This window comes from Candoia aspera, chromosome 1 (genome assembly GCF_035149785.1).
Source record: "Candoia aspera isolate rCanAsp1 chromosome 1, rCanAsp1.hap2, whole genome shotgun sequence".
Taxonomy (NCBI): Eukaryota; Metazoa; Chordata; class Lepidosauria; order Squamata; family Boidae; genus Candoia; species Candoia aspera.
Genome location: NC_086153.1, coordinates 195,833,332 through 195,856,786, shown reverse-complemented (window position 1 = coordinate 195,856,786; position 23,455 = coordinate 195,833,332). Strand labels below are relative to the sequence as shown.

The window sequence follows — 23,455 nt, the reverse complement described above, 5'->3', positions numbered from 1 at the left end:
GACCACGAGGTGCGGCCGAGCTGTCAAAAAGATTATGAACCTGATCGCCCGGCAATGACCGGCCGGGAAAACAGTCAAGGAAACGCCCGAAGCACAGGAGGGGCTCCACGACCCCTCACCTACCGGCAACGGAACCAACGGGGCTCGGGGCACACCCAGAGTAAGAAGGGGTGGAGCGCTGACCGGTGCGGGCTATTTAAATCCCGTTCCAGCGTGCTCCACTCACTCTCAGCTTTTCAAAATGGCATGCATTCTGTTCTATCAATAAAGCCAGAACCTAAGCCCACGCTAGCATCTGCGTCTTTACTGGTTAGCAGGCAGAGCCTGACACCTTATCTTAATATCTATATCTATATCTCCTAATCAACTTCCCCCAAATATAACATTTATTTATTTCCTTCCTACTACTATTCTATACATTTCTGTCTACTATAATAAAGATCAAACTAAAAAGCATATAAATTGTCTCCCATTATAATTAATAGTACAACGATTATAGTAATCTTAATCATATTAAGCCTAAAACCAAGCATTTATTATTATACCTTGTTAATCTTAATCCAAATCATTAAAGATGAATGAAGTCAAACAGCCCTAGAAGCAATCCAGACGAACATTCTTAAACCCTTATCTCACTTCAAAATAAATCAGAGCTTTTACATATCCCCACAATACACACAGAACATTTTTCATAAAGAAATCAGACAGCCCAACTGCCCCCCTTAAAACTCTAGCTTCTCAACAAAAAACCTCCCATACATAATGACCCCTTCTTTTCCATTCCATCAACAAATCAATTTCCCTTATGGCTTGAAACTGGATCCGTCCCTTTAATTTCTTCAACTCAACTATCGAATCTTTATCTGGCATTTCAACAGAAGCCTCGGTCTCGCTGTTAAAGGAAACATTTCTATCATTGTTAAGTTCTTCAATTTCTTCCATGATATCCCCAACCAGATGACACATTTTAAAGGTCTTGCTTTCCACAATATCCTGAATGTCTTGTATAATAGCTTGACAGGAATAAAAAAGAATCTATTTAAGGTCTCAGTGGAAATCTGAGAAAGTCTGATTTAAATCCTCCATGTCTCATGCAGCAGATTATGGCGCCCCCTAGGTACTTAACTAGTGAAAGTAGGAGATAATAGAAATATTCCAAGATGTGTTTACACAAGTGAAAGTATGATAACAAGCAGTTCCCCAGTAAAAGTAGCAGCAGAAAGCTGAGAGTTCAGAACAGCAGATTCAACATGTAGGAAAATATTAAAATCTTCAAATTTAGTGCAAAAATAGGAACAGGGAGATGATTACATAGTCTCAACCTTCCTTAGTATTCGGATGGAAAGCAAAATCCAAAACTTAAAAAGAATTTTTAAAAATTAATCCCAAAAATAACGATAAGCGCCAAGAGAGCCGGCTTCTCCTTGCCGTAGAAAGCCTCTCTTAGGTTACATAAACTTAAAAAATATATAAATTGGGTGATTTAGAAATGGGGCAGCTGGTCTTAGTGTCCCTTTAAGGCTACAGCATGGCTTGGAAATGGTGACATCCCAGCCTCCTGGCAGCTCTTACCAGATTAAGATTACCAGATTAAGATTGCAAATTGGCTGTTTGCGATCCTCTGGCTGCAAGTCACCGTTCTGAAGGACAGATGCGATGATTTCGAGTGTTTTCTTTGTCCATGAAAATGCTCCTGGGCTTCAGGAAAAACCTGCCTGAACCTGAAAAAACTGCCCTGTTGTCAGTTCTGTCTGCGGAGCCCATGGACACAGCTGTTCAATCTGCCATGTCCCCACCGTAAGTTCAACAACTTAACTTTCAATCATACAGAATTCCAGATGTGTGGGACTTCAACTCCCAGAATTCTCAGTCAGAACATTATTCCCACTGTAGTCCCAGTGTTGGAACTATATTCTGAAAAGAAGGAACAGGGCCATGGGAAACAAACATTTTCCATAAAATAGACTCCAGATTTAATTTCAGCAAGAAGGACTTTAATATTATGGTGGAAAAAAATAAAAAAAAGAACATAATTTGTTATAATGGTGATTCCTGCTGAAAGGGACTGATGTTCTGACTCAGGTTAATATTTTCAAAATGTTTAGAGAGATATCCATTTTTGGAAAGCTTCCTTAGAGTTTAGCAGGTTTATGAATTAGAAAATTCTTTAATGTAAATTTGACTTACCAGGTTTCCATTTTTAAGAACACTATTGAAGTAGTTGTCAATTGGATAATGTTCCATGGACATGAATAGTGTATTTAAAATAATGCAAATAGTAATCCCAAGATCGACAAATGGATCCATCACAATTAAATGAACAATTCTCTTTATTTCTAACCAACTGTCGGAACAATTCCAAATCAAGTAATTGTGGGCAAACTTGTACCAGCAAGGTGGACATTTCTGTCTTGATTCTTCAAGTTCTGAAGGAAGCCACAGTGAAAACATTCAGAGAAACACCTCATATTGATTTCATGATTTACACTCATTAGGAAACAACAACTTTACTAAAATGTGATTTGCAGATGCATTTCCATGTATTTTCTCAATTTAATTTTCTGTCATAGCACATTTCAAATATTGCCATTTAAAAGGGCAAGACTATGACACAGATATTGTGGCAAAGAATAAAGTGCTGGATATTTTATTTATTGATTTAGCCATCTCAAAGAAAAGTGACTCTCAGCAGTGCACAATAAAAAACAATTGTTAAATGAAAGTATTAAAACAAGTGCAATTAAAAAAAATCAAGCAATATTATTAATAACAAGATAGCAGAGAAAAATTGATGTTAAAAACAATGCAGCCATCTCATCATTTTCTTGAGATCCCCAAGCCTGCTAACACAGCCATGTTTTGAGGCACTTTCGGAAGGATATCAACGATGGGACCAATCTCACTTCTGAGGGGATGATGTTTGACAGGGCGGGCTCCACGGCAGAAAAGCGTCCCATCAGATGAAACTCTTTCCCAGATGGGCAGATGTAATTGGGTGGAGGTGGTCCCTCAAATAACCCATCCCCATGCCATGAAGAGCTTTAAAGATCAAAACCAGAACCAGGGCCACAATTGGGGGGGGGGGCAAGTGGGGCATGTGCCCCGGGCACTGTGCTGGGGGGGGCATCAAAATGAGTCCAGGGGGACGCCAAAATGGGCACGGAATCCATGTTTGCCCCAGGTGACACAGACCCTAGTTGTGGGCCTGACCAGAACCTTGAATTGGACCCAGAAGCAAACTGACAACCAATGCAGCTCGCAGAGCAGTGGTGTAACATGTGCCATTCTAGGGGCACACAAAGCTGCCTGTGATACCACATTTTGCACCAGCTGAAGCTTCTGGATACTCAAGGGCAGTCCCATGTAGAGCGCATTACAGTAATCCACCCAGGAGGTGAACAGATATTAATTCCTACTGCACCATCTTGAGCATGGCTATGGGAAAAAAGGCCTCAGAGCACTGACTTCACATTGCCACTGACAGTGGGGCCCTATGATCAGCTCCACACTGCTCAGCTGCAGCCATATCAGAGGAGAAGTGGGTAGGGCTCTCAGAGGTATATGCAAACTGTGAATTGATCTAAATGTGTAGCTTCCTTTCAAACAAAGGGGTATATAGAATTTTTGCCACCCACTGTTTCTTCCTTATTATGACAAGGCACCTAAATTAAAATTAGGTGTTAGTTAAGGCTTTGTCACAGCTCATTCTAGTACTTGAAAAAATTGCATTTCTAAAAACACATCCAGTATACTAACTTTTTAAAATAGGTTGATTGTCACTACACTTAAAGCAATGATGTCTTGCATTAAATTATAAAATATGCCTCTAAGAAAAAAACATGCTAGCTTGAGAAACATGAGATGATTCAATTAACTCTCCTAAAATGCACTGAAGGAATGCATGAGAGGGGTTATAGGTCCATCCAAGGGAATTGTTTGACCCATTAAATCTTGAATGATCCAAAGAAGTATTTTTCCTGTGATTATGCAGGCATGAAGCCCTGAGTATGCATGTGTGAATCCCAGTACATCATTCAATTTTCTTTTCTTAATTGCTTCCACCTCAATCTGTAGCATCAGCCAGGAATACCCAAAGCCAGACATACCTTTTCCAATGCTTGCACATCAGCTGCAGTACAGCAGACCCACAAGCCCAAGAAACGGAGTGTTTTAAAGTTCTAGGGGTGTTATGCACATTCTGAATTACATTTTGCCTTTTGATTCCAAACCTCTGCAGAGCTTAATAAAGTGCTGTTCTTTTTCTTGCGTAGTGTCATCCTTTAACTCTTAGCTTTTTAAAGCTTCCCATATACATAACAGAGAAGTAAACCAAAGTTCCATAGCAGTTTTACTATGTTCACGCACCTAGCTATGTACCCACCTTCCATCGTGTTTGTGATAATGCTGGCTATGCTCATTGCTCGTTGCCTTACGGTGGGGTCTTCCAGCAGATCCATTGATATCTGAAAAGAACTGGACCGTCTCCTTTTGCTTTCCATCTCAGAAGCAGTACTCTACAGTGGAGTAAGAAGACTAAATTATCAAATGACTGCAGAGGTACATACCAGAAACATAATCCAACACATAAAAACACTTCAAGAAGTTCATGCTACTGCACATGCAGCTGAATCTTTCTGTATTTCTTAGGCTGAAACTTACTTCAGCAGTAGACTGTATTTTGTGCTTGTTACCAGTAAACAACTAACCCTGCACCTCTGCAATAGGCCAGGTTAGCCTTTTGGCTTGGAAATGTCCCAGGACCAGGCCTACATCTCAGGAGCTCTTGTCCTAACAGCTCTTGAGGGCTCTCATGCATATCTTGTACATTAGCTTGAAGTTCTCTTGTATAATAATTGAAAGCTACATTTCAGCTTTCCCAAAGTGGTCCTTGGATCAGGATTATGGATCAGGTTCTTGACCCAGACTTTAGCAGGGGGACAATCTATGACTTCATGCAGCACATTTTTAAATTTAATTTTGCAGATCCTCCTTGGATTAAACAGAACCTGTTGGCATTGCTTCCTCCATTTTGAAATGGATTATACACAAAAACTATAATGCAATATATAGTAGGTTTAGGTTTCTAGAAATACCAGGGTGATGGTGATGGTGGCACACACACTAAAATTAAGAAAACAAGTGAAAAAAGCTAAAATTCTGCCCAATAAGGGGAAAAACTCCAGAAATAGTGGCCTCACTCACAACACTACATCATCATCATCATCATCATCATCTCATTGCCTTAGGCCTCTGTCTTCTAGGTACTAGTAGATATGATACAGGCCTTCTGTAGAACTGCAACATTGGCAACTGAAAGGACCCTGATTTTTCAACTACATCTTATTGTTAAGACACAAAGAAGCTATATGTAAATCAAAGTATGAAAACTTGTACTAGAGTTTAGAAGATTTAGCTTTATGCTTAGATAACCTGACAACCTAATAACCTGACACGTGGGGGTCCAGAAAGAAAAATTAGGTCATGCAACAAAAGTCATTTCAGCAAACAGCATTATGTTTTTGAGCCAGTGCTCCTCCAGGCCTTCAATCCATTCTGGATAATTATAAAAAATAAAATAAAATAAGGTAAAATAATATCCCAGGTACATCTTGTTACATGCTCTTTTGTCATTAAATCTGCCTAGTAACAAAAACATGGCTTAAGTGAGCTTCAGCATGCCGCCAGGGAAGATGTACTGGGACATAATACTGTATGGAGCTGCAAACACAATATGTAAAAATATGATCTAATCAATGTGAATTTATTGCATTTTTTTTAAATTGGGAAATGAGTTTTTAATGAAACAGAAATACAGTCAGAGGAAATATGGAAATACGGCATGGAAAGGCCTGGCTTATTAATGAAGGCCAAAGCGCTGATGTTAATCTTAGGGCATACCCTTGAATGCAAAATAGTTCTTTCACAAAGAACCAAAATGAAGGTCCTGGTCCTGATTTTGATCCTGGCATGGAGGGCAGGACAGGAAGCAAGGTAGCTTTCACCCTCCATTCTGCCCACAGCAGACTCTGTCCGATCATACTGCCTGAGTGCAAATTTGTGCGGTACGTTTATATGCAGCTCTACTTATGTCTACATATGTAGAGATGCATACCCAAAAAATCCAAGATTTATTGCCTCACTTTGTGCTGTTTTGCAAAGCTGGTTCCTATGAGACCTGCACCTGAGGAAGTGGCCTTACTGGGCTGAAGGGCCACAGAGCGTGGAAGATGCTGCACTTGTATAAATCACTCTAAGGTGACATAGGTGCCCTCTTGTTAGGGAAAGACAATGGGACAGACACTAGTGGGGGGTGGGGTATGAAGGAGATGAGAGCAGCTGTGGCAATGGAAGGGAGTAAGTATGGGTGCGCAACTTTGGGGGACCAAGTGCCACATTTGTGTAGCAAGGGTTGCATTCCAAAAAGGAGGAAGTCAGGATAAAGAGGTAAGATGAAGAAAATTTTACTTCAAACAAATACAGTTAATAGAATTATTTTCCATGCATTTAATAATTTTTCCCTTTTCATATGTTAAAAATTACATACGTTAACTGCTGCTTTTGGAAGGGCTCTGGGGTCCACATGTAGCAGATATGCCCCTCTGGAAACAATGTACATAATGGATCTTTTAGGCAAGGATGAGCAGGAGCAAAGCAAAGGGAAAGGAACAAAGAAGGGGGAGAGGGTATTTGCTCAGCATAAATTAAAGGTAAACATGGCAAATAAATACTTTGTCTTCTTTTCCTTTAAATCACATCATGGAAGTGTGTTTGCAAATACATGCAGCAGAAGTCAGACCAGTTATTTTTATGTAGCACAGTTTTCAAGCCTGGAAAGTGACAGTACTGAAAGCATTTCCAAGATGCAGAAGCATCCACGGTTTGGATTCCATTCTGGAGACCCATCATGCCTACGCTACTTAAAGCATCCTTACGCTGTCATCGGTAGTTGCTTTATCTATTATCACCTCTGGGAGAAGCTGTCCAGTAGGCGACAGGAGCACTGGTGGTCCTCCTACCAAGGAAACCACCCCATTGCAGTCCACACTGCTCTGCATCTTCCCATTCACTGGAAACATGGTCTGACTAAGGTTACTGCTGCGCCGTTCACTACGTGTGCGTAGAACAAAATAGGAACCATTCCGGCTTCCATTCTCTTCAAAGGTACTGTGCTCGCTATCAGCATCTGAGCCTCCTTCGGTGGTTTGACCTCTGAAGCTGGAAAAGCTGGCCCTGCTATTGCGCCTTGTGGGAAACAGCATTGACTAAGGAGACAGAAATTGAACCATCAAATGAAAACTTGTAAATCACATACAAATCCCAATTGGCAGGCTAGGCAATAACTTTGAGAGGATAAGCACAGTTGGACCTTAGGAAGTATGAAATGACTGGACTCTTAAAATGATTATTGTGGGGGTGGGACATGCCGTCCTAGGGGGTAAAGGAATGTGGGTTTGACTCAGAGAACGGGAAGGGGAATGTCCAGCCATTACAGAAAGGTTACCCAAGTCCTGGGAAAGTAGAAAACATGAGAAAGAAACTCAAAACAACTCCGCCTTGATTGTGTTAGGTATAAGTTGAAGTAGAAAGGGCTTTGGCAGACTTTCAGGATTCTGTTACAATAACCTAACTGCATTAAAGTATATTCCAAGGCTCTTAGCACCTTTTCTTTCCTGACCTCGTTAACCTCAAACTCACACTGCCAATCAGTGAGGCCAATCACCAATACCCATTGAACAGAAAATATTATTTTCCATCATCTCCTCTTGTCCCCAAGGATACTGTCTACAATCTCAGCTAATCCTTTATTTGGGCAGATAGGCATACTTCCAAATTGAAGCAACCACTATTTTCATTATCTAGTAATACCAATATGGCCTGTGTGAGGCTTATGGGATTTCTTAGAAACAAGGCTAAAATTAATGTAGTGCTTTGAAATATGACAGCTTTTCTATTTTTTTAATTAAAAAATGTTTAAAAAGTAATCAACTTGGGCAATTAGCTTGACAAATATCAAGACAGATGTACATGGGCACTATTTTCTCCACCACCCTCAATTTCAATAAACGCTAGACAGTACTTCCAAACACTTACAATTTATTGCATCAAAAGGCTATCAATGAAGCTTTACCCATACTGTTAAAGGAAAATTCAATATAATTAGCGGTTCCGTTGAGATGATAATCAGTCACTGGTAGCTTGCAATTGCTTAACATTCTGACTGCAATGTCACCATGTTAATTTCTCCTTGTGCTAGTAAGTTCTTATGAATAAAGTCATGAAAATGTACATATGTATAAATAGGTTATTTTGCTATCAGATACATAGCATCATCCTGTCTTTTCAACATAGCAACAAAGACACCACTGGATAAATTTAAAACATTCTATTCCTCTTTCCCCAAATTTTATTCTATCACCGCCACTTTTTTCCAACTGTTTGGCTTTCTAATAATAAAAAGATACTATTGTTTTAAGTTCCTCACTGCAGATAATGACAAGAACCTGAAACCCAGTATGGACATAATTTGTTTAAGAGCCATGTACATCTTTCCTTGCATGCAGACCATAAAGTGTGATTCAGGCCCCCATCTGCAACAGTTTAGACAGATATATATGTATCTGACCTGGTATGGAGAAATGACCCTATTTTCATATGTGAGTCTACTTCCTTCCAGAGAAAATCGAAATCCCTTCCTTCTGATGCTACTATCCGATTCCGATTTTGGAAACATTTTGCCATTCCCTTTATCTTCTCCAACAGACAATTCTCTCTGCCGTCTTTTCTTCCTCCGGTTTCTTCTTTCTTTAGCACTTTTGGAGCTTGACAATTCTGAAGATGTTGCAGAAAGTCTTCCAAGAGCACCATCATCCCTGAAGTCTTTATAAGCTGCTGCTGCTGCCAGCGCCTATCATATGAAGGGATCAACTACATAACTACTCTACACAGGACTTAGTTATCTAGCATGCTGCTTATTATTCTAAAAGAACATAGCTTGAAGAATACAAGGGTAAAGAAGGAACATGCATGTACCAAAATAATAGTAAAATGATTTTACACTAAAGTAGGGGCACTTAGTCTTTTTGTTTCATGGATCCCTTTGAGAGTCTGGATCCCTTCTTAGAAAAGCGTATTTACAAACATTAAATCGAATACATAAATAGATACTGTATTACAAAGGAAAACAATTATACTCAAATACAGTTATCAAAATATTTAAAAATAGCAAATATGCAATATAATATACTGTATGTGCTTCCTTATTAAGCCATTAAATCAATAACAAGCTAAGTTTCAGTTAGAGGTTAGTGACAATAAAGTTGCAATTTTTTCCCCATCCAAGTTCATGAACCCCCTGAAATTTATCAGCAGATTAAGAACTCCTGATCTAAAGATTTAGCTGATATATAATAATTAGAATTAGAATCTAGCCTGTGTGTTGTGTGTTAACTTTATGTGTATCATTAAATAAGCCAAGGTTCTTCATACTCTGTACACAGTATTGTGGTTGTGTTCTTTCCAGCAACATGAGGCACTCACCTCGTTGTAAGGCTCAGGGAACCCCATCCCATCCCTATGAGGGGGAATAACGCTATATGATACCTTAATTTCCTGTTGTCTTTGTTTCTGTTGCATCTGTCCTGCAACTGTTATTTGACAGATGACGGTTTTCATATGGTTTATATGCTTCCCATATGCTTGAGAAAGGCAAGACATAATGTACTCAGATAGGACTCTATTTTTATAAAACATGTCATAAACACACTGGGATAAAAGGTAGTGCTGCATGGGAGTCTCACACAAGTCCTTCTAAAAGGAACAAAGTTTGTGCAGTTCCTATTTATCTATATTTACTTTTCTTGAAGATTGTAGACTCCAGTACCTGAGCTTCCTCCTGTTGCCTTTTCAGATGCTCAAGCATGTGCTGATACTCAGTCTCCTTTCTCAGAGCTTCGTCAATAGTAGCTTGATTTTGTTCTTCATAGGCCATAGCTACCACTGCCAAGATCAGGTTGATAAGGTAGAAAGAGCCCAGGAAAATCACCACGACAAAAAAGAACATGTATCCTTTGCCAGCAGCCCGCAACGTCTGGGAAACCAAAAATTACTTACTAGGTTAGTAAAACAAGTAAATTTTAAAAATCAGTGTTTATCTATCTATATCTGTATGTATGTCTGTGTCTGTGTGTGTGTGTGTGTATGTATGTTTGTGTGTGTATGTGTGTGTGTATATATATATATATGTATGTGTGTGATCCAAGGCTTTTGTCTTGGATCTATTATTCAGCAGTGCCAAAAACTTTTCTGAATTTAACATACTTTGTATTCAGCTCTACCACCATGTATTATTTATTTAGAAACAGGTATGAGGAAACTGTTTTAGAAGCTGCATTGAATCCGATCAGGGTTTTAATGCAGCATGTGAAGTTTAGTTGTTTCTCTAACAAACGGTTCACAGCAATTCTTCACCCAATGTGACATGGTGGTTTATTTTTCTGTTCAGGCATTTACATAAACAATTTTGGTCCTTTCTCACAGTTAAAAGTATTCCTTTTCTCACCAGTTGGTAAAGGTTTTCCCAGTAATCCTGAGTCATCAGCCGAAAGAGTGACAAGAAGGCCCAGCTGAAGGTGTCAAAGCTTGTGTAGCCATAGTTGGGGTTTCTACCAACTGGTACACATGTGTATCCTTCTGGACATTGCCTATAAAAAAAGGTGATGAAATGACAATTTTTATGCCTTCTAATTAAGCATATGGAAAATCTCTGAAAGCAAAAGAAGAGGGAAAACCGCAATTTGTACCTGGAAATACTGGGGTGTATACTAAGTCCAAAACATATGGAACAGTTGAGAATAAAAACTTTACAGTAGCTTATTTCAAGATTCTTGAAGAATTCAGGCTTTGAAAATTGTGATGAACTCTGACCTAATCCCATATCCAGGATTAATATGTGAAAAGAAATTACCTCTCAAATTTCATACTTCCTCAAATCTTATACTGCAACAATCAGATCAAAAACTTCAAATGCACTTTAAAATGCTTGTTTTAGACTCAAATAGTTAAGAAATGAAAATTGAACATACACTGAGATACATCTATTAGGCACATTACAAGTCAAAATTTATACTATGTGGATTTATAAAGATCTGAAGATTCTGTGGATTACAAGAATCTACCTATGTACATATTCAGGGCTGACATGAACTAGAATTGGACTGACCTCAGAAATGATAAATCAAGGACATGTATTGCTTAAGTTCACACTGAGTGCTATCAGGATGAATATCTGAGGTTCAGTCCCCTTTTGATAGTGTTTCCATTTTTTGGTGCTTTTCCTCCTACTTCCCTTCTCAACAAAAAGAGATAAATTCTAGTTTTGCCAGAACTAGTTCCAAATTAATATAATTATATGATTGTGTGAAAAAGCTCCCATTAACTTAGCATGATTTTCAGGAATAATTATACTTTCATTAGGAAATTAAAGAAAATGGGTCTTTATACTAAACTGGGCCTGTAAAGCAAGGTATTACCCAGGCTTGAATGTCCTTGCCATATTATAATGCAAAGAAGAAATACTAAATTTCTCCCATTTCTTCCCTTGAGCTACAGCTTTTTATGTTATGTCCCATGCTATCTGGGAGCATTCCCAAACCTCTAAGATGAGCTGGTTTGTAAGGGGCAGAAGGCCGTAGAAGGAAAGAAATTCCTTTCATGAATTCTGCTCAAATGTTGACATTCAATTCAATGTTTGATGAATTAGCAGATTTAGTTACATTACTAATAATGGATTTCTCTTCTAAACTATACTTTGAAAGAGACTTACCCAGCATCTGAGTTATTACCACAGAGCAAGGCATCCTTCTCACCTTCCAAAAAGTAAAAGTGGTCTGTTAAGAAAAAAAAAAGTTTCTTATGATATTTTCATTTATATAATAGTCAGTGTTTCCTATTAGTTATAAGAGGACATTTTCAGAGTAAGAGCCACAATCAAATAAACCCACTGGATAGGCTAACATAATGATAAGCTAACACTGCACACTCTGTTCTTCTACCTTAACACCAAAACGTTTATAATGTATGGAAATATATCTGTGATCTTGTGACTAGACTTGTATTGTGCATGAGAAGACAAAGCAGTTAGGAATGCAAATTAAAATTATGTCTATATGTGGATTAAATTCAAGTAGGTTGACTAGCCTGATCATATCATTTAAACTGTGGAATCCATGTCACTCTTTTCTATTATTGTTATTATTTCATATCTTTACTTCTTTAACAAAGCAATCTTAGGAATCCATGTGATTCTGTAAATGATTACTAAAGTTTGACTTCAAGTGAAAGTTACTTCCAGTATGTGTGTCCTGTCCCAGCCCACATTCAAAACAAGATTAGTCAAGTGAGTCCAAGGGTCCAGAGTCAAGTCACGAGGTTTCTGATCAGGATTCAAGGCACGTGGAATCCAGTAAGCAGATGGTTGTCTCCAATGACTGGTCTGAGCTTGCGGCTCCCTTTTTATAGAGGCCGAACCGGGTGGAGCTTATTTAGGAGGGCAGGGCTACTTTCTCGTGCATAGCCTCTCCAACCTTCACTGTTCCTTTCTTTCCGCTCTCCTTGCTCTTAGGCTGGGAGGGGGTGGCAACCCCGCGTCCTCATCCCTGAGCAGCGACACCTGACCCTACTGCTCATTGGCCAGCCCCGCCTCCTCTGCCTACCCAGACAGACCTTCATCTGTCACCCCCGTCGCTGCCTGCATGCCCTCCAAAGCTGTCCCCGGGCCCGGCTGCTCTTCCTCGTCCTCCGACTTGGACTCTGAGCCCCTCATGACAATGCGTATACGAATTACAACTAAGTTTATCACTACTAGGAAAGTGGACAATTTGATTGAAGGGAAATTACTTATCATTTTTATCAAACTACAGCACCCACAACACTTTGAAAGAGCTTTTCTTTTTCTTTTGATATTGTAACTGAAACCACTAATTAATTAACTTCTGTGACTGATCATTTAGATTCAAATACAAAACATGAATTACTGGTTACTGGAGTTATTGGAATTTTATATTATAACTATCTGATCTGAAACATTATTTTTGCTAATGGCACTGACCTCTCTTCATTTAAACAATTCATTTTAAATGATCTGCCCTACAATGAATTAAATATGTATGGTATTTAGTCCAGAGAAGCCACTAAATAAAATTAGTCCAGAAAAAAAACCCTCTTAGATTAATTATTATTTCATCATCCTCAACCCTACTGCCAGGCAATGCCAAGCAAATGATGTTTTTACTTTAATCAAAAAGACTGCAAATTAACTAAATACTAGAAAATGCAGTGCCACCCAGTGGAACAACTGAATGATGATAGTGTGAGGTGTGGTTGATTCACAGCAATACTTTTGATTACACCATTATTTTCTGAATTCTGAACTGCCCAAATACACTGGTTGAACTTATGGCAAGGCTTAGATTCATATCCAAGTTGTTGTTGTTTATTCGTTTAGTCGCTTCTGACTCTTCGTGACTTCATGGACCAGCCCACGCCAGAGCTTCCTGTCGGTCGTCAACACCCCCAGCTCCCTCTAGAATATCATCCATCCACCTTGCCCTTGGTCGGCCCCTCTTTCTTTTGCCCTCCACTCTCCCTAGCATCAGCACCTTCTCCAGGGTGTCCTGTCTTCTCATTATGTGGCCAAAGTATTTCAGTTTTGCCTTTAATATCATTCCCTCAAGTGAGCAGTCTGGCTTTATTTCCTGGAGGATGGACTGGTTTGATATTCTTGCAGTCCAAGGCACTCTCAGAATTTTCCTCCAACACCACAGTTCAAAAGCATCTACCTTCCTTCTCTCAGCCTTCCTTATGGTCCAGCTCTTGCAGCCATATGTTACTATGGGGAACACCATTGCTTTAACTATGCGGACCTTTGTTGTCAGTGTGATGTCTCTGCTCTTAACTATTTTATCGAGATTTGTCATTGCTCTTCTCCCAAGGATCATATCCAAGTACTCTAGTGCATTACAATTGTTGTTGCTGCTGTTGTTTAAACCTTACCTTTATTTTCAATATATTTAGACCACATTAACTCTGTTCCATTGTAGTACTGCTTAAAGTGTGGGTCTTCGTAAGAAGAGTTACTCAGGGGCCAAAGTAAGCATTTATGCCTCAAGTGACCCATGAACAGCTGCAATCCTACTAGTGCAAACACACTCAAACAAAACAGAGTCAGGATCATGACATCTGAGAGCTTCTTCACTGACTGAATGAGGGCCCCTACAATTGTCTTCAGGCCTGAAACAAAGAGAAAGGTATAATCCCAAATTGGCTAAGGTTCCATCTCCAGGTGTTAGGTAAATGAGATGAATTAAAGATTTCATGCAAGCAGTTCCTATTTTTGAAAACCACCGCTTTTTGCCCAAAGAGAAAAGAGAAAGCCTTCAAATTCATGAGAGAGACATGAAATGTTCAAGAAGGCAACTGTGAAGGAATATAAAAAGCATATCACCTAAACCAGCTATGCAATTAAAAGCCAGCAATTTCAGTCATTCTTACTTTGCATAGAGCTAATGCAGGGGGTAGGCAACTTCGGGGTGGCAGGAGCGTAATTTTAATTTTGAGAGCATGGGGTGGTTTCAGTCACAAAACAGTTGAAATGAGAAGACATACATTTACCAGAAGGCAAATGAGCCCTCCGCCCCAGAATGTTCTCTCTGACCCCAGTGGGACACGAAGGCATTCCTACAAATCCACTGGACATTAGAGGGTGCTGCTCTGCTTTGCTTTACAGCATGATGGTTTTATACATATATAAAAGGACTTTTGTTAAACAAAGCCAAGCAGGATAGGAAGCTGGATCTGTAGCAAAGGTGGTGTCATGGGCATGCTGGTGCCCAGGGGCACCATATTGCCTACCCCTGATCTATTGTAAAGGAAATTTTTTACCAATAGTAAAATTTTTCATACATGACTTAACAGAAATATCTCCTTTCAAGCCAGACAGTGGTTTGGCAAGGTAAGGCTTCTCAAGCTATATTCATGCAGCATCCATGCGGTTCCTTTATTAGCTTATTACTAGGTTTACTAGCAATCCAGTTTTTTAAATGCTAACATCTTCATTCCCAAGTTATTTCAATAAACAAAGTTTATCTGAATATGAAAAGTGCAACCATTTTTCATATTGACGTGTGAAAGAAAATTTACTATTTTAATGTGCAACATACACAATTTGTATTGCTATCTCATGCAAAAATGCATTAAACTCAAAGGCTGATGTCTTTACCAGAGCAAGAAACAAGGAATTATTTCTAGACAAATAATCTGGATTGATTAGCTAGTTTAGCAATAAAGTTTGTCGAAACAGATATGACTGCAGTTTTGACAAATTTAAAATCAGCCTCTGGGTTTAACCTAGCTCTCACCTGGGATGACTGATATTGTTTTCAATGCCCGGAGAACTCTGAACGTTCTCAACGCTGAGACATTGCCCAGGTCCACAAACTCTGTCACATATCTGTAATAGGGGAGTTCACACACAAACACAATGACAGGATAAAAAGGAACAGTTGGAGAGGTACAAGGGACCTAACACCTTACACCACTTACGTCTTACCTGGGATTACAGAAATAGTTTTCAAAGCTCTCAGTACTCTGAAAGTTCGAAGAGCTGAAACATTGCCTAGGTTTACAAATTCTGTTACATACCTGTAGAATTAAACCACAGTTATTCAGAGTTGAAGCAGACTTCAGGGTACTTACCTGAGTATGTATTGGAGCTAAACTGTTTTGGTAATTAAATTATAATTAGCTTTTCTGATTTTGCGTTCAGCACATACAGTTGAAAATAAATCCCAGTGTATCCATTGGGGATTACACCAAGTAAGTGTGTGTAAGATTGCAACTACCGCCAATGCAACACTCTGTAGATATCTGGATATGAGTCACTAAAGATACTTCTACCATGTATATACGGGCACTGGCTTTGTTAGCAAACTGGAAGCTTTTTCAGGTGTATGTATCTCCATGTCTGTGTGTATGTATTATGGTGGAATAAGGTACCCCCATACACACACATGTGAGCTGCATTCACTACCAGCCCTATAAGATGCACCCCCATACACAGAACTGTCAGTGCTTTGCTGGGAGCCTGGTGTACACTGTAGTTTTCTGCATGCTTAACAAATTTATGTTATATCTTCAGAATGATTTGGATTATTTAAGTGAGCCAGTTTATGGCCACAACAGGTGTGTGCGCGTGTGTGTGTGCGTGTAAGGCAATTTGAGTCAGTTATACTTTATTATTGCATTTGACATTTTAAAAACAAGGGGAAAATGGATCTGACACAGCATTTTCCCCACTGATGCCCCCTACTTTCAATCTGCTCCTATACTCACAGAAAATATTGTGGAGAAACATAGACTGGGTTACAGGATGAACCATTCTGCTCCCCTTGTCCTGCTGATAGAAACTACTTTTCTGATAAAGGGAGCTAATTATGGACCAAGAAAATTAATCACAACTGAACCAAACATAAGTTTAGTATGGTTTATTTGTAGTATCTGATAACAGTTTCTCCAATTTTGGCTTCTACTCATAGAGTGAGAATTTCCCGTTGTTTCTTTCTGTCTTCTAGGGTTGCCACAACTACCCAGACCAGAGTTTGGGGAAGGGGGGGCATGCAGGGAAATTTCTTTTGCCTATTATGTCCATTCCACTAACAAAAGGCTACTGCTGGATGCAATTAATAAAAAATACAATTCATGTGTCTCAGGACTGTCTCATGCAGGTACAATCTTTGTGATTGTTTAAAACTACGTAAGTCACCATGTTAAAAAAAAAAGGCTGAATACTCACGCAAATGAAATTACAAGAAAATCAAGCCAGTTCCAGGGATCTCGAAGGAAAGTAAAAACATCTATACAGAAACCTCTTGCAAAAATTTTTATGAGAGATTCAAATGTATAAATTCCAGTGAACGTGTATCTGAGGGGGAGAAAAATGCATGTAAATTTGTCATTCCCATAGGATTTAGTGCAGTAATTTCCTGCTCTTGTTAATGCCTCCTTCTCCTTTTATTTGGTACCTTCCAATGTTGCAGAGATTTCTGCCCTTAAAATGGTAATTTTTCTTTCCGCTTCCCCCCTCCCGTTCATTCTTAACATCTGCTCCAATAGCTTGGGGATGAGGGCAGGGAATATGTGCTCTGTCATATCAGGCACTCATTTACAAACATGTACCTCAAAAATGCCACAGATTTCTTGAACACTCTGAGATAAATGGGAGTCTCACACAACTCCTTCTAAAAGGAACAAAGTTTTGTGCAGTTCCTATTTATCTGTATTAAAATCTCACCGTCTGCAAAATACTGGCAGGGTGATTTTGGTGCTCTCTCCCCCAGCACAGCTGCTTTGAGGTAACAGACTGCAACCTTAGCCCCTCTTCCCTTCCCTCTGTGCTCATTCTTTCTGTGGTCAGAAAGTCAGAGTTTTGCTTGTGTCCTCCAGAGAAATGTGGTTTTTTTTTAAAAAAAAAAAAGCAAAACCAAACCAAAAGAACATACAGACTTCACACAGGGTTTTGCAACCATGCCACTACTTTGCCTTTGGTACAATTTTGCATCCAAGGGGTAAGCCTGGTTGGAAAGGCAGCCCCCATCTGTTGTCTTGGCCAAGACAATGTCGTCCCAAACAGTGTAGTTACTTTTTGTTTTGTTTTTTAACTGTTTACCATCTGCTACCCTGGGATCCTTTAAACAATCCTGTGCTTGAGATTCAATGTCTATGGTGGAAGTTGATTAGGAAGCCTGCCCGTAGTTCATGTAGAACATTTTTACAATTTTTATTGCATGATACCAGTTTAGCATCCCTAGTACCTCAAGGTGGCACAACAGCCATTCCTAAACCACTATTTCTGGATGCAATAATTATTCCTTATTTTGGGGCAAAGTACAAATTCATATTTTGTCCATTACATCTATGGTGAACCTTGGAAAAAATAAAGAACAAACCTGAAAAAGGGGCAAATCTGAAAGAGGTTCACAAGGATAAAAAAAATTGAATTTATAACTTTGCTTTACAAAGGAAAATTCAAGAGCAAAACCAAGAAAAACTTTACAAAAGTTGCATATTCTATTAAAAATATCTAAAACCAAACAGTGTATATATATATATATATATTTATTTTAAAAAGGCAATTCAATTTCCATACTTTTCACATAAATGTGAAAGACGGTGCATTAAGAGGTACCATTTGTATGGTAAAAGTCAAATGATCAAAATAAAGGGCATAAGTCAGTTTTTGAAAAATCAATAAATCTAAGGGAGAGCTTTCTGAAATAAAGGAGTATCCTTTATAATAAAGGGCATATGGTCACTGTAATTACAGTCATGGGAAAAAGTCAGTACACCCTCTCTGAGTTCTACAGTTTTACGTATCAGGACACGGTGTAATACGCCATGTGTTGTTGTTCATCTGAGGTTGTCTTTACCTAATTTTAAGACCTGCTCAGGACCAGATGATTTTTATTATGTCCTGATACGTAAACCATGGAACTCAAAGAAGGGTGTACTTACTTTTCCCCCCGACTGTATATCTGAAGCCTAATGAATCCATAAATGGTAAACTGAAACATTTATGGATTCATTAGGCTTCAGATATACAGTTGGCTTTCGTTAAAGATTTTGCTATTCACAAGTAAACCAAATTCATTTTGTGTCAGTCTTCAGTACATTGGTTTTGTAATCTCTTAGGGTTTATGACGTCCTTTGGTGCCTGATAGGGTTATGTTCATTTCTGTTGTGGCTGGATTGTTCTTTTTCTGAGCTGAGGCTGAGTTGTATGAAATGCTATGTATCTCTTTGCCTTGCTTTCTCTATTAGTGGAGTTGTAGTTTGTTTAATTTTTCCCTACGTTTTTAGAAATTTGTTAGAAAGCTTGCAACTGTCTACACTTGCAGTATATTACAGCTTAAAGAGAATTTATACATATTTCTCTAATTTATATGATACGTAAATAAATATAACTGTCAGTGTAAATTGCCAAAGAACCATTTTAATGCAAATTGCCCTGCATTCATACTTTGTCATACATTTTCTGATAAAGGATTTCAACATCCAAATTCCCCAGTACAGCAGGTCCCCGGTTTAAGAACGCGTTCTGTTCCTAAGTCTGTCCTTAAGGTGAATTTGTATGTAAGTCAGAACAGTCATTTAGCATCAGTAAGTCAAATGTTTGTCTTAGTATATAGTATATATTTTACCTTTCTATGCATATAAAACTCTTAAGGAACACTTCCAAATATGCTAAAACATCTTAAACATAATAATATACTACGTAGTATTGTGTATTTAACTCAAAACATGGTACTTAACTTGAATTTTTAATATAGTAGGCTTTATGGCAGTACGTTCTTAACTAGGAGTTGTCCGTAAACCGGAACTTTCGTAAACCGGGGGCCTGTTGTATACAAACTCTTTTTAAAAATATAAATAACTACATTTGTACACAAGCTTCAAGAGTATGAAACAGAGGGTTGAAAATTGTTCCCAACAGAATGCACAGCAGAATTGTTTCCATTGCTATGGAGTTGTAATAGCTTCTTTAGCTGTCAGTGAGGGGTTATTTTAGCCCCTGGTGTATATTATAGGAGCTGTGCAGAACTCTAAAGAAAAGACAAATGAAAAAACTAATTTCTCCTTTCCTCCTATGAACCAGACTGTCCTGAGCAAAGTCTGTTCAGAGGTATAAACACTGAATCCAAACCATTACATTTCTATTCCAATGAGCATAATTTTCAGAGAAAGTTTTCAATTTGACCCTAATGTTGAAACCGCATTAGGTGTGCTGTATTTTTTTTTCTTTAAAAATGTAAGTTGCATTAATATTCTAAACAAAACTGTGTCTGGTATATCCAGTGGTGTGCTGATAAATGTATAACAACTGTCTCTGCTGACTCCATTACCGCCACCATGCCGTGAGCCACCAAACAGCTGATCAGCATGCCTGGCATCATGGCTCAGCTCTGCTCTCAGCTGGATCACAAAATTCCAGATAATTTAATAATCGGCTCTCGCAAGTCAGTATGAGCCAGCTCTAGCGCACCACTGGGTATATCAGGAAATAAAAAAAAGCAAAATTATTCCATAAGACACCTGATTTTTTTTTCCTTCCTGGAAATCTACATCACTGCCTAGATGTAATACCATATTATCATGGGACTGTTTCAGGTAATTTCAAATCTACATATGACTAGGAAAACAAACAAACCGTGTACTTACTCTACCATCTTTGACCATTCAGGAGGTTCTTTCAAAGTCATGAATACACAGTTTGTGAGAATAGTAAACATAATAAACATGCTGAATAATGTTGGATTATGTCAAGGAATATGTGACAAATTCTAGACAAGTATTATCATCTACCAGTTCATTTCAATACATGTCTACTCAAAAGTAAGTCTACTTAACTGAATGAGACAAACAGGCATAACTTTGTTCTCTAAATGTATCCAAGTTCTTAGGATACTGGCTTATAAATATTCATTGTATGAATTGATGAATTCAATTGAATCATATCTATAAATTCCAAATAAAAATGTCATGCCCAAAAAAAAAAGTTACTTCTAACGAAGTTTTATTCCACTGGCAGAAAATTAGAAGGAGTCTGGTAACATCTTTTCCAATAAGCAAATGTTATTAAAAAGCATAAGCTTTCATGAGCTGCTGCTCATTTTATCAGATACTCAGGGTGGCCACAATAAGCAGAAGGGAGGGAGGGAGGGAGGGAGGGAGGGAGGAACTTGTTCTGAGTCAAAAGATACCTGCAGACAGAAGGAGTCTTCTACTGGATTCATTTCATACAATGTTATCTATTTAAATAAGTCAAATAATGTTATCAAAGTAATCTAATTTAATTTAAGGAAGAGCAAGTACACCCCTATGATAAAACATACTGCTGCTGCTCTAAAAGCGGCTGCATATAATTTTGTAAGAGCAAGTTTTAAACAACTTCTGTTGTAAAAGGATATGAATGAACTAAAATTTTTATAGAAATTCTTCTAAGAGTATTGAAAGGACTCAGCATGTATAAGGCAGGTGTGGCACTGAATCTGAAGATAGTCTTCCCTTTATTCAATACTATAAATGTCTAATGAGAGAGAACAAAACATATAAATGCAATATGGTAATCATGTTAATTTTATTTCTTTAGTTTTACATCAAGATCCAGTTCAAATGTTCCAGAAAACCATGATTTCCCATTATGAGAAGGAGCCACAGTGAGCCTCATGTTATTTCTTCCCTTCATAATTGCGCAAGAGGAGTTTTCAAAACTGTGAGTTTCATTTTAAACTAAATACAATTCTCTATAATATTCCTGTTCTGGTATTCATTTATTTATAGAATATATTACCAGCTTTCATTCTAACAAACAATTATACTGATGTTTCAAAACAGGATTAAAACCACAAAACCTTCATATTATAACATCTTAAAACTATAAAACCATCAGCTTGCAAAATCTTAAAAATTATCACAATATTAATGACACTCAGAAGCACTGAATCAATTAAAAGCCTTACCATCAGCCATAAATAAACAGGGAGGATTTCCAGACGTTTGCATGTATTATTGTCTATTTTAACTCTTTTTTAGTAAGCCATACTGACCCATCATACCATAATTGTGCACAATAAATGTAAAGGTGCTCCTACCTATCATATTCTCCTAGTATATGATTAGAGATGGAGACTGAATATACCCACTTTAATTTTAAGGTAACTACATTTTTGTCTGAATTGTAAATTATTATTAGATTTAGCTATGACCTATCCAAAAAAGCCATGAATTTAAAGTTTAAACCTGCCTACACTAACTCAGTTCAATATTTCATCTAAATGGAGAGCCTATCAAGTATCACAGTTTATTTAGCTAATTAGTTTGAACTAACTTCTCCTTTTCCATTTTTTAAAAAGAAGAATTGCAGGTAATTAAAAAACAGTAACAAAAAAGTAGAACCTTTGAATTTCCTTTTCATGTGAGTGAAGAACGATGGCTGAACGATCTGAGATTCACATTAGTCATGTCATGCATTGGGAAACCATGATTTCCTCTTAGATCTGACCAAGTCATTGTGTGACAATTTTATTGACCAATGGCAGATATGTGCAAAATCTACGACTCCAGGAAGGGTCCTATTTCCCATTCAGAGTATAATCTTCTGCAAAGCCATATCTGTGATGGCCAGATGAGAAACAGAACATTCTCGTGTTCTCCAAAACTTTCGGCTCTTGGAATGGGAATGGTAGGCGTTGTACACACTTACCGTGTAGCATTTATCACAAGAAATTAAAAGTAGATACTTTTAATTTATTTTATTTCAACAGTTGTGAGCTCACCGCTTTAAACATATCACAAGGATATGGCAAATAAGGCATCAATTTTTCATTTCAGTACAAATGCTAGTTGATTAAGCAAGAAGAGCAGGTTTGTACTGCATTTATTATAATATTAAAATAACTGGCAGGTAAGATGCATTTACTAACCAAACACTGCAATCAAAGTTACACACTGACTTGTTTCATCCACATTATACAGTGCATATATACTCATTTAATGTTAGCCATGCTCTGGTTATATGAACACTTACTTTTTTATTTGCATAATAAGGGTCCAGGTCTTCCAAGGGCTCAGACACTAAGTGTGGAGGAAGGTCTCCATAAATAAAAGGCAATGGCTTCCCTGCTTCCAAGTCAGTATTTGGCTTTGGCTTCTTTTCGTCACTGTCCTCCTCTTTTAGCTCTTGATCTACTTTTTGTTTGTCTTTTTCTTCAGCGATCCTTTGCTCAATTGCTGCAAGCGACTCCTGAGTGAATCGGAAGAAGCAATCCGGTCCTGGTGGTGCAAGCAGTGCTTGTGCCATTTTTTCATTCTGCAAGTTTTAATTACTTTTCACTTCTTATCAAAGAATGACCTATTAGAAGGAGGAAAACCATACGAGTTAAGAAAGAAAGAAAGAAAGAAAGAAAGAAAGAAAGAAAGAAAGAAAGAAAGAAAGCAGTAACAGGTTTTGTCTGTGTCTGTGTGTGTGTGTGTGTGAAACTTTCCAAAACTGCAGCAGGAAAATAATCAGTAGATCCTGGCCAAGCAAACTTGAACTCTTTACAATATTTTTTTTTCAGATTTTCCAAATGAAATTAAGGAAATTAAGGGTTAAGGTTCTAAAATTCAGTGAGACTCAATGGGATATGGTAATTTCTAATTATCTGCATTCAGAATCCTGAACTGAAATTTTCTGTTATTTAAAATGACCGTTTAGTCATAATCGATCCTAAACTTAAGACTTAAAACATTTGAACCGTATCAGAAAACTCTATGTAGTGTTTAGATTCTGCTCATGCTACAACTAAGTATTTGCATGTAGGATCATAAAATGGCAGGAAACTTTTTCTTGTTCCAAAGTTGTATA

At 38.0% G+C, this 23,455-nt stretch overlaps 1 protein-coding gene across 1 annotated transcript in view; it reads right to left on the bottom strand.

Moving 5' to 3' along the window:
• Positions 1–22,949, bottom strand: part of LOC134507532 (sodium channel protein type 2 subunit alpha-like) — a 65,461-nt gene extending 42,512 nt beyond the window's left edge. The window contains exons 1-13 of the mRNA XM_063318234.1: positions 22,637–22,949; positions 21,018–21,136; positions 20,269–20,358; positions 16,847–16,975; positions 15,414–15,505; positions 14,050–14,286; positions 11,822–11,885; positions 10,559–10,700; positions 9,881–10,087; positions 8,624–8,905; positions 6,966–7,262; positions 4,382–4,514; positions 2,188–2,426 (exon numbers count right to left, since the gene is read on the bottom strand). Coding sequence (XP_063174304.1) covers positions 2,188–2,426; positions 4,382–4,514; positions 6,966–7,262; positions 8,624–8,905; positions 9,881–10,087; positions 10,559–10,700; positions 11,822–11,885; positions 14,050–14,286; positions 15,414–15,505; positions 16,847–16,975; positions 20,269–20,358; positions 21,018–21,136; positions 22,637–22,909 — 2,304 coding nt within the window. The 5' untranslated portion in view covers positions 22,910–22,949. The remainder of the gene's footprint in view (positions 1–2,187; positions 2,427–4,381; positions 4,515–6,965; positions 7,263–8,623; positions 8,906–9,880; positions 10,088–10,558; positions 10,701–11,821; positions 11,886–14,049; positions 14,287–15,413; positions 15,506–16,846; positions 16,976–20,268; positions 20,359–21,017; positions 21,137–22,636) is intronic.
• Between the last annotated feature and the right edge of the window lie 506 nt (positions 22,950–23,455).